The sequence below is a fragment of the Neomonachus schauinslandi genome, chromosome 4 (genome assembly GCF_002201575.2).
Source record: "Neomonachus schauinslandi chromosome 4, ASM220157v2, whole genome shotgun sequence".
Classification (NCBI taxonomy): Eukaryota; Metazoa; Chordata; class Mammalia; order Carnivora; family Phocidae; genus Neomonachus; species Neomonachus schauinslandi.
The window spans coordinates 139515626-139527573 of NC_058406.1; the positions used below are offsets into that span (position 1 = coordinate 139515626).

At 39.9% G+C, this 11948-nt stretch overlaps 1 protein-coding gene and 1 non-coding gene across 2 annotated transcripts; both read left to right on the forward strand.

The window, feature by feature from the left end:
* Nucleotides 1-6265: 6265 nt before the first annotated feature.
* Nucleotides 6266-7566, forward strand: LOC110578675 (heterogeneous nuclear ribonucleoprotein D-like; the record flags this gene model as incomplete). Its single annotated transcript, XM_044914248.1, has 1 exon — nt 6266-7566. A coding segment is annotated over one exon (1017 nt), but the record flags the coding sequence as incomplete, so codon positions are not given.
* Nucleotides 7567-10991: 3425 nt separating this feature from the next.
* On the forward strand, nt 10992-11129 carry LOC123324607. Its single transcript, XR_006539908.1, has one exon. It is a non-coding gene; the product is annotated as a U4 spliceosomal RNA (small nuclear RNA).
* Nucleotides 11130-11948: the final 819 nt, after the last annotated feature.

Here is an 11948-nt window from a genome sequence, read left to right on the forward strand (position 1 = left end):
CTTCCTTCCTTCCTTCCTTCCTTCCTTCCTTCCTTCCTTCCTTCCTTTTAGAGAGAGACAGCACATAAGGTGGTGGGGAAAGGGGCAGAGAGAGAGGAAGAGAGAGAATCTTAAGCAGGTTCCATGCCCAGCACAGCTCCCGATGTAGGGCTGGATCCCACCACCCTGAGATCATGACCTGAGCCAAAATCAAGAGTCAGACGCTCAACCGACTGTGCCACCCAGGCATGCCTGGGATTCCACATTTCTAACAACCTCCCAGGTGATGCTGATGCAGTTGGTCCGGGTATGAGTGGCAAGACCTCCCAGGACCTGTCTTAGAGAAGTAGATGGCAATATGATGGGGCAGCTTTGAGAATGGCTGAAATGGAGCACAGAGTAACAGGGCCCTGCAAATGGAATTACAGTGGATTCTTCTAATTTGTGGTAGTTATGTTCTGTAAAGTCACTCAACACTGAATTAGCAAATACTGAACCGTGGCTCCTAGGGGGAATACAGAGCTAGGTTCCTGTGAGGCTCCGGTTATAATATTTTTGCCAACCAATCAATACATAACCTTATTTTACGTGTTTTTCTTTTTAAAGACACTTTAATATATATTGTTGATTCATTAGCATTAAACTCATGGCCATCAGCACTAGAACTCATGCCTGACTGAAGCTTATCTAACACATGTGTTTTCTCTGTGAGGCACATCACAGCCTGCCCGAGCTTAGGAACCCCTCAGACAGCACTTCTGTACTATGCTTGGGAGCCATGTAAACAACAAAATCCCCAACAAAGAGCACAAGATCAGATGTGTTGCAGTAAATACACTGTAAAAAGATACAGACTTCCAGTATGAGAGCTGAACTAAGAAGCCAGATGTCACCTTATTTGACCTCAGCTGGGAACTAACAAATTGGGTGACTCCAACGTTTTGCCTCTCAACACATGTCTGCTACTGACTGTGAAAATGTCATGAATATTGATTTTGGGGTTACAAATAAATTTTAGCTAGTAGGTGAAATTACAAACATGCAATCTGAATAATAAGAATTGACTATATAATATTCAGATGTGGGATATGCCAGAAAAGACATACTAACCTGAAACTTATGTAACATTGTGTGTCAAGTATAGTGCAGTTAAAAAAAAAGATTAAAAAAAAAAGAAATAATAATTGCAGCAACCTCAGCAGAACAGCAGCAGAAAGCTTCAGGACGCTGTACTAAAATAACTGGATTCTTCTGAGAAACGACCAAGAAAGTCTGAGAGTCTCACTGGTCAGCAGGCAGAGACTTCTGTGAAGTCCTGAAAGAGAAAAAACTTGTTAGTCTCAGGACAATGCAGCAGGTTCAGCACGAGCCACATTTCAGACATGTGTGGGTAAATGAAGGCACTACGATTAGACAAGATTGTATTGGTGTTACCACACAGTCATTAGTTATAGAAGTATCTCCCAGTCAGCGTTTCTTAAACTTTCCCAACAGAGTTCCCCTAATAGCAGAGGAGAGTCAAAAATGTATTCCCAAGAGCCTGTCTCAACAAGGTCCAAAGTGGTTTTCTACTTCATAAAATATGTGGGCTTGTTGTAATATAAAATTGTTTCCTATTATTTACCACCAAATAAACTGACTTTCCATCAAGAGGGACTTCATGCCTTCTCATCCTCCTGGCACACATCTTGGCCTCGGGGGGCCCATCAGTCAGCGCGTGTACTGGTCATCTGGATCAGTGGTTGGCAAACTACTACCTACGGACCAAGTCTGGCCCACTGCCTGTTTCTGTAAATAAAAGTTTTGTAGCAACACAACCATACCCCTTCATTTAATCTTGTCTATGGCCGCTTTCACATTGCGATGGCAGAGATCAGTAGTTGTAACAGAGAGACGACTAGTAGGCCCACAAAGCCAAAAATATTTGCTATCTGGCTCATTACAGAAAAGTTTGCCCATTTCTGGTCTAACTTACTATGTTTCTTTTTCTTAATAATTGATGTTATTACTTTCCCAATTTCTTAAGTTAAAAACCAGGCAAGCCTGAATTCGTTAGATCCAGCTGATGATTAGCTCAGATATTGATTTCTATGGAGTGAGCCAGATCTGCAATTAGACAGACCCAAGTAACTCAAGTGAAACCAAACAGGGACCAGACTTGCTAGAATGAATCAGCTTTACTTGCCTGAGCTTGAGCCTGTCCCTCCTGATTGGAAGAGCCAAGGGTGGTTAATATCATGTAAATGCCTCTGTCAGTAGGCGGTTGTGTAATGGGCGATGAACAAGGGGAAATTAGTGTTGGGACTGCCTAGTACTGCTAAATATGAATTAAAATAAGGAATTTAAACATAAAGGAAGGAGAGGGCACAAGGAAAGGGAAGAAGTAGCCACATGCAGGGCGATTGAAGGCATTTGGCACCCCAGAGCCTGGCAGCCCAAGACAGTCGAGAGTAGAATCAGCTAGGGCAGAGTTCAAGCAGAGCTTTGAGAAAATACTGAGGGCTTAATCTGGGATAAATGTGACTGACAAATCCAAAGGACAGGCACTGAGCTAAAAATAGCAGATAAGGCAAGGGAAAGGAAACACAGATTTGAAATAGAGCAAGAGGAAGGGAGACAGCAAAGCTAGGAAACATCTAAAAGTTTGCATCGTAAAGAGGAAAACTGGCTTGTCTTTAGTGACTTTAGGGTTAGTGATTGGAGTTTGGGCAACTCGAATCAGTCGGAAGAAATTGAAGGTGAGGGGCGCCTGGGTGGCTCAGTCATTAAGCGTCTGCCTTCGGCTCAGGTCATGATCCCAGGGTCCTGGGATCAAGCCCCGCGTCGGGCTCCCTGCTCGGCGGGAAGCCTGCTTCTCCCTCTCCCACTCCCCCTGCTTGTGTTCCCTCTCTCGCTGTGTCTCTCTGTCAAATAAATAAATAAAATCTTTAAAAAAAAAAAAAAAAGAAATTGAAGGTGATTAGGAGGATCATTTGTCCAATAAATAAAATTTTCAGAATGCTTCTGAAATTTTATATCTTTATCTATATTTATATTCTCCTCAACCCCTGGGATTCGGGGGGAGACTTAGGAAAAGCACACAGAAAAGACTTTAATTCCTCAGGGTTTGGGAGGTGGATAGTCCCAGGAATTGGGGAGTGGAAAAGCAGAATGGGATTTGTAAAATAAAGGACATTTTTTGGAGCAAAAGTTTAAAACTTGCTTCTGGAAGGGCTTGGCTGAAAGGAATGTAGAGAGAGATTCGTGTTGGGGAAATCTCAGAGATTTTTTTTTTTCTTACACTGGGTAATATGGTTTCTATAATTATATATGTAAATATATATGTAAATCTGATTGGCTTTATATATCATCTATCCCAAGAACTCTCACATCTGGGAAATGTACTCCGAATAGGTGTTCCTCTCTCCTGTCTCCTGCAAATAAAATGACTGGGCCAGTTATGGTTGTTGATTATCCACTGTTGACTAGAGGTACAGAAAAATAAAAGGACAGGGATTTCTTCTTAAACAAGGGGTCATGTAGTTTCCCTTGCTTCCCACAGGCAACCATATTGATGAATGGAATTGGCCTTAGGATGAAGATGACCTGGGAGGTAACTAAGTCGAGCTCTTGTTAACATCAGGAAGCCACTGATATACTCTGTGCTGGACTTCCAGTTCCATGATAGGCTATATTTCTTCTTTGTTTAGGTCATTTTGAGTTGGAATTTCTGTTACTTCCAGCCAAAATCACACTGATATGTACCTAATATGTGCCAGGTTCTCCTCCAGGCACTGAGGCTACAAAGGCAAATATGAGCCAGACAAGGGCTAATTGGGAAGACAAAGAAACTGCACGATTTTAGTAGAATAATCTATAATGATTGTTAGATCCCAAAATTCTGATTATCCTGTCCATGCTAACCTTGATGGAATGATTTGCACTTAGGGAAGGGAATAGATCCTGGGGGAGCAATACAAACCATAGTAAGAATTAACGTTTCTAAAGATGAAGAGAGAAAGATATACATGATGAAGACTGGGGAGACATCAGTGACGGGAATTTCTATGGCTCCGGAGACAAGACAGAGATGAAGGGGTGTTTCCACTACAGAATTCTTTTGAAGGAAATTCAGAAGAAATATCCAAGAATGTGGATGAAAACCAGGAGAATAGAGAATCAAGCCAAGGAAAGAGTAATTAAAGGAGGCAATGGCCAACTGTGTCAAAAGCAGCTAACAGATCAAGAAAGAAGCAAACCGTGAATTGTCCATTAGATTTGACAACAAGGAAGTCATTGAGAACCATAACAAAGGTAGTTTCTATGTAGAGAGAGGGGTGGGTATCAGAAGGGAGTGAAATAAACAGGGAAATGAGGTTAAGAAGTGGAATTAGGAGTTTGGTTATTTCTTGAAGCAGCTTAGCTGGGAAAGAGAACAGAGAGATATGGACGGTTGTGTACATTTGGTGGTAAGATATGTAAGTTCTATAGGAAATTCTGTTTGGCCCTCTTGATGAAGACCTTCCAATATAGAGGAATGATTGATTTCCTTTAGGTCTGATTATGGGACAGGGGCCCATATTGGTGTTTGGAGAGGCCTATTGTAAAAGGTCTACCCTGAGATTCACACACTGATCAATGAGGAATTAAACAGAGCGGCCAGGATTTCCCAATAGTATACTCAATTTGTTGAGTTTGGCTATGAAAGTCATGACTTTTCATCCGTTGTGTAAAACTGTTGTTTTGAGTACCTTTCTCAGCTAGATGTGCTTACCCCACAGTTTTAAATCAAGTTCACAGCTTATTCAGCAAAATTTAAATGTTTGTTTTTAATGGCTAATGTTTTATATATAGATGATGGGGTAATAACACTGGTCCCACCACACACACAGAGAAAAACCTCTCTAAACACTTGGGTCTATTTCTTTTTAGTCTTTTTGCTATTCCTGTATTTATTAGTACCTCCCATGTATTTCACTAGGCCTGGGAGCCACCAGCACCAGTTATGAAATGTGAGGTTTAGGCCCCTCTCCAAGAGCTGAATATATTTGAGAAGGTAACACGTATGGAAGTGAGCAGTCATTCAGGAAGGGGGACTAATGGTCCAGGCAAAGATTGGGGGAGGTTGAGTAGGGCCACATCATGCAAGTCCAGAAACAAATGCTGTCTTTGTTTAAAATTTTGATAGTTACTTCCTTATGGAATTTTTACCCTAATTTTGATTTTTTTAAAATCGATTAAAATATTATATATCTTGATTACTGAGGTTTTTAGTGTCCTTAAATTTTGCACTGAAGGCAAATGCTTCCCTCACCTCACCCTGGTCCTGACCTGTAACACCCTGGTTGAGAGACGGGCTTTGACCTCAGACAGAGGTCCATTTGAACCCATCTCTCCCACTTACTAGAAGCGTGACTCAAGCAAGTTACATGACCTCTCTAAGCCCAATATCCTCACTCGTAAAGTGGAGATCATTAGATTAAGTGAGTTAATACAGGTAAAGTGTTTGGCTTAGGGATAACAAATATTCAATAAATAGAATATTATTCCAAAATAAAATGAATAATCTAGATAATTACTATATAATTACCCTGTCCAATATGTATACATATATGAGTTTAAGTTTTGTGGTAGTCACTTTTGAAAAGATGAGAAATAAAAAGTAAAAATAGTTTTAATAATTTATGTAACCCCATATATACAAAATACTAACATTTCAGCATGAAATTAATATAAAATTTATTAACAGGTTCTTTATATCATTTTTTATACCAAGTCTGGGAAATTGAATACATATTTTATACTTACAGGACACCTCAATTTGGACAAGGCATGTTTCAAGTGCTCAGTGGTCACACCTTGCTGGTGGCTACCACACTGGGTGCTCAGACACAGACATTCTTAGATCCATGGAGGCAAGAGCCACTGGGACAAGGATGTGGAAAAAATAAGGCGTTTTCTAACCTTTCTTTTAGTAGGGCAACTTTGGCAAGAGCACAACCTCCAAGTCCAGAGCAATTTCTACTACCTTTTTGAGTAACTCTCCTGTGGTCTTTGAAATATGAAAGACTGTGAATATTTGGGAATATGATTAGAAAAAATATCCAATATGGGGCGACTGGCTGGCTCAGTCGGTTAAGCGACTGCCTTCAGCTCAGGTCATGATCCCAGGGTCTTGGGATCAAGTCCAGCATTGGGTTCCCTGTTCAGCGGGGAGCCTGTTTCTCCCTCTCCCTGCCACTCCCCCCCTGCTTGGGCTCTCTCACTCTCTCTGTCAAATAAATAAATAAATAAAATCTTAAAAAAAAAAGAGCTCTTCCGCCGCCATTTTAAATCCAGCTCCATGCAACGCTCCGCCGCCGCTGCTGCCGCGACCCGGACTGCACGCCAGCACCACACGGCCGACAACTCCGCCACCATGGAGGATATGAACGAGTACAGCAACATAGAGGAATTCGCAGAGGGATCCAAGATCAACGCGAGCAAGAATCAGCAGGATGACGGTAAAATGTTTATTGGAGGCTTGAGCTGGGATACAAGCAAGAAAGATCTGACTGAATATTTGTCTCGATTTGGGGAAGTTGTAGACTGTACAATTAAAACAGATCCAGTGACTGGAAGATCAAGAGGATTTGGATTTGTGCTTTTCAAAGATGCTGCTAGTGTTGATAAGGTTTTGGAACTGAAAGAACACAAATTGGATGGCAAATTGATAGACCCCAAAAGGGCCAAAGCTTTAAAAGGGAAAGAACCTCCCAAAAAGGTTTTTGTGGGTGGATTGAGCCCAGATACTTCTGAAGAACAAATTAAAGAATATTTTGGAGCCTTTGGAGAGATTGAAAATATTGAACTTCCCATGGATACAAAAACAAATGAAAGAAGAGGATTTTGTTTTATCACATATACAGACAAAGAGCCAGTAAAGAAATTGTTAGAAAGCCGATACCATCAAATTGGTTCTGGGAAGTGTGAAATCAAAGTTGCACAACCCAAAGAGGTATACAGGCAGCAACAGCAACAACAAAAAGGAGGAAGAGGTGCTGCAGCTGGTGGACGAGGTGGTACTAGGGGTCGTGGACGACGTCAGGGCCAAAACTGGAACCAAGGATTTAATAACTGTTATGATCAAGGATATGGAAATTACAATAGTGCCTATGGTGGTGATCAAAACTATAGTGGCTATGGCGGCTTTTATTATACTGGGTATAACTATGGGAACTATGGATATGGACAGGGATATGCAGACTACAGTGGCCAACAGAGCACTTATGGCAAGGCGTCTCGAGGGGGTGGCAATCACCAAAACAATTACCAGCCATACTAAAGGAGGACGTTGGAGAAAACAGGAGGAGATGGCTAAAGTTAACCCATCTTGCAGGACGACATTGAAGATTGGTCTTCTGTTGATCTAAGATGATTATTTTGTAAAAGACTTTCTAGTGTACAAGACACAACTGTGTCCAACTGTATATAGCTGCCAATTAGTTTTCTTTGTTTTTACTTTGTCTTTTGCTATCTGTGTTATGACTCGATGTGGATTTGTGTTTATACAAATTTTATTTGTATGATTCCATGTTAAACCTCAAATAAATGCTTCCTTATGTGAAAAAAAAAAAAAGAATATCCAATAGGAAGAGTACATTACTTCCTCTTTAATTTCTACCAGTTGATCGAACACTATTTGCTTATTATCATATTCTATTGGATTCTAAGAACATCTTATATGACTTATAAGCTAGTGGCCATGGATTTAAAATACTTTGAGCTTTAAATTAGTCTGTTCTTTGTGCCAAAAATTTAGGAGCGTTTGAACACATACCACCCCGACACTTTACAAGTATTTTGAAGGCTCAAAAAATTAAAATTTAAAGGGAGGGAAAAAAAACTAAACTAGAAGTTGGTAAGGAATTATCATTTTTAAAGAAAGTCTTATTTAAAAGAAATTCCTAAAAAGAAACAACGAGCCTGTGGTAGTATGCTTTTATTTAAAGGGGAGAATCTGTGTTTGCTTAATTCACTTGTGTTAAGAAAAAAGAAAACATTTCCCAAAGAACATGTGCAATATTCTTAGGTATGGTGGATGACCTGAAACATTTTTTAAGATGTTAATTCCAAGTCCATCTGCTCCCTGGCCTTCCTTGGCTCTCCCTGTGGCCTCTTTACGTTCCTCACCACGTATCTCGCACCTTATGTTAGCTGTGAGGGCAGAACAGCCAGACTTATCAGGAACAAGTTATTTTCTTAGTGTAAAAAAATTGCTGCTTTTTTTGTGCTGATAGTTTATTTATGGCATTTAACATTTCACTTCAAGTCAAGACACAATTTTGGAGTGCATGAATTAACTCTTTTGGGGCATGGAAGGGATGAAATTTCTTTAACTAAAAAGTGTTTCCCCATGACTATATTTTTAAGGTAAACGTTGAGTCATTTATGATACATTAAGAAGAAGTCTTTCTTCTTCCAACTCCACCCTCCTGGATTGGAAATAAACGTGACAAATCTCACATAGAAATCATTTTTGGAGGTTTTCCAGGTCTGGGATTATGGGAAAGGAGGCCATTTAAAATACTGCAGCCCTGGGGCGCCTGGGTGGCTCAGTCGTTAAGCGTCTGCCTTCGGCTCAGGTCATGATCCCAGGGTCCTGGGATCGAGCCCCGCATCGGTCTCCCTGCTCTGCGGGAGGCCTGCTTCTCCCTCTCCCACTTCCCCTACTTGTGTTCCCTCTCTTGCTGTGTTTCTCTCTCTGTCAAATAAATAAAATCTTAAAAAAAAAAAAATACTGCAGCCCTGCTCCTCCACATAATATATGCCCAGACCAGCAGTATCAGCTACACCTTAGAAACGGAGTCTCAAGTTCCATTCAGACCAATCATATTAGAACCTGCATCTTAATAAGATCAACAAGATGATTCCTTTGCAAATCAATGTTCGAGAAGCACTGATCTTTAGGTAGTCTCCATAGCTTTGTTTAAATAATCTTTGTTAAAAGATCATAATAAATGGTTGTGTGACTATTACCATTCTTCGAATTAAAATGAAAAATTTTCATATTTAACCATTTAACTACAGATTTCCTTTACAATAACATATAATACCATGCTGCTATTTTAAAGTATCTGTGACTTGAATATTACTTTAAAAAATGTATTTTTGTGTAACCTACAAGTATCATTGTAATCTCTACAGGTTTTCACAATGTGGAAAGCTGTTCTTAGTACTATGGCTTTGTGGATAAGGCCAGGACGTGGGTGGTTTTTTTAAAACTCTCCTGGGAAAGCTGATAATGCAGCCAGGGCTGAGAGCCACCTCTCTGTCCCCAGGATATCTGATCCAAAGCTTCAATGTCTTGATGGGATTCAGAACCAATGTGACCAATGTCTCTCTTTTTCTTTCCCTCTTTCTCTTTAACATAATTTTAGCTCTGGTTCATTTAAAATATGTAATAGCCCTGCCACCCCCACCCCAGGGACTGATACAGGTGAGGGTTTCTTTCCTGCTTTTTCTTGTTCTCTCTGGTTTTCAAAGTCTCAGTTGTACCCTGAAAAAACAATCTAGAGTTCTTCTGCCCTGACTTCACTCATTAATCATTTCCTTTTACACTTCTGGTCTCTTTCCAGCTTTCCAGAGTCTTTCTGGAATCCAGGAGCCTGAAAATAGCATCCCAGATGTGTCTACCTCCGTTTTCCTCCCTCCCTTCTCTGTGATAGTCTTCAGAGACAGCCCAAAATAGCACTGGCCTTTTCTTGCTGGGACTTTAACATTCTCAGGCAGTTTTGCATTTTTAAAATGAAAAAAAATCTGGAATAGCTAAATTAGATCTCTAACAATTCAGATCACTGATTGATTTTCTACAAAGCCATAAGTTATATTTAAAAACTAGAGATTCTATTGGAAAGGTAGCTGAGCTCAGAATGCAGTAAGTTGCAGCCTGCTTCTGCTGTCCAGGCTGAGTCAATGGCTGTGAGAAGCATCTCAGGCATTGAGCTGATGATGCCCTATCCTGTTACGTTTATTTTAAAAGCATTTAAAAATGCTTTTTGGATGAATACTATTAAGAATCCAAAGAATGACTAAAAACATCCAAAGAATGATGAATTTAACCCAACTACATTAATTGTATAGAACAAATTTTAAAAAATTAATATTTTAGAAACAATTCTAGCTAATTATTTTTCCATATAATTTGGAAAACACACGTATTTCACAACTATGGGACCAATGTGGCTTTGAGAATATAGCTGTTAGAGTGACCTCTATATTATATTTCTATCTGCTTGATTTGGGGACTAAGGTTTTGATAAGCCCTTAGTAAAGACAGATCTTAAAGAAGAAACAAAAACTGTTGTTTTCTATTTGTTATCATATGTCTAGATGTTCAAAGTGCTGGATTCTGTTTCAGGAATCACTTTGGATCTTTTTGTCCTCTGGCCCAGGCTTCTCCTCACTTTGGGCTCGGGGCTGAAAGATCTCTGCAGCCTATAATCTGTTTTTCCATTTGATCAGTCTACTGGTTTGATCTTTAATAATTCACATCTGCATTGAGCCCTAAGACAGGAAGGAATGTCAAGTGGGCACACAGAGAAAACCAATTTAAAGATGGAAAAGAATATTCAAGGATTGCCTTGGGTTTTGAGTTCACCGTGAAGAGAAGTGAAAGTGCCCACAGTCTTGGATTCATGCAACTTCTTCCACCAATATTTTGGCTAGCCAAAGATCCCAGATCAAGTAGGGTGGTATAATTGGCCAGGAAATGTACTTTTCAGGAAAGTGCCTTAAAGATAAAGTTCAAAAGCACTTTATATGAGACACTACCGGCAATATTATCATTCAAGGACATGCTTAAAAGTTAAATTTTACTAGAAAACTATATAAATAAAAATGGGATCATCAAATGCTTTAAAGTACAAATTATCAAGATTTTAAAATTAAAAAAAAATTGATGTAGGGGTTTATAAATGGATCAGTAATCCAAATTGTTTTTGGAAAAAAGGGTCTGATGTAAATGAAGAAATGTAATTTAGAAAATAAATTCTAGCTTTGCGCAGTGGCAGTATCGTAGCCAATGAGGTTTATCCGAGGCGCGATTATTGCTAATTAAAAAATAAATTCTAAGTACTATTAAATAGGCTGTAAAGAACTCATGAAAGCATTTCTGAAAGAGAAACATTCCAGAAAACACACACACACATTTTAATATATTGTTAACTCATTGTTATGTAGTTTGTCTTCCCTATGGATCAGCAAAGGCCAAGTTGAAATCCTGAGCTGACTTCCTCACTGTCAACATATTGAACCAACTTCCAGCTATCTTTTCCATTTCACCCAGCTGATACGTGCTCTTAATTCAGCTTTAATGCCTGCCAAGATGAGTCTGCTGATGAAAACAAAACAAAAAACAAAACAAAACAAAAAACAACCCAGCAAACTTGACTCCTACATGTAACCTTGATTTCCCTAGACCAGGGCAATTACAGGGAAGAGTCAAGGATTTCAGTAACAGCCACAGTGGGATTAGCTCCAGTTCCATGACATTTGTTACTTTGAGTCTAGACCCCCGGCACATGCCCAGTACTAGTGTTATGTGCTGTCTGGTAACCAGTGTGGGACTGACCAGAGAGAGAAGTTCCCTGCACTGCTGGCTGCTTCCAGTGTAAGCCCATTTCTCCTCACACTGCTCCCCTACTCATCAGCCCCCCTGAAGTACTGTCTCTCCCTGCTGCTAACCTACCTTGGCTACAGCCAGGCCAGAACTGCTCTCCATTTGCCCCCCATGGAAGGCCAGGTGCTCTCAGCCCAAAAGAAAAAAGAGATTTGATTGTCTCATGTTTAGCCCTAGTGTGATCAATAAGGAATGATAGTTCTTTGATGTCTTTCAGGAGTACTTTGTGTTTTCCTAGTTCCCTTTAGCCTTGTAGTTTTATAACCTGTTAGTGCATGGAAATACTTAGGGAGCTTTTAAAAATCTATTTAGACACAGGCCTGAAAGGTTA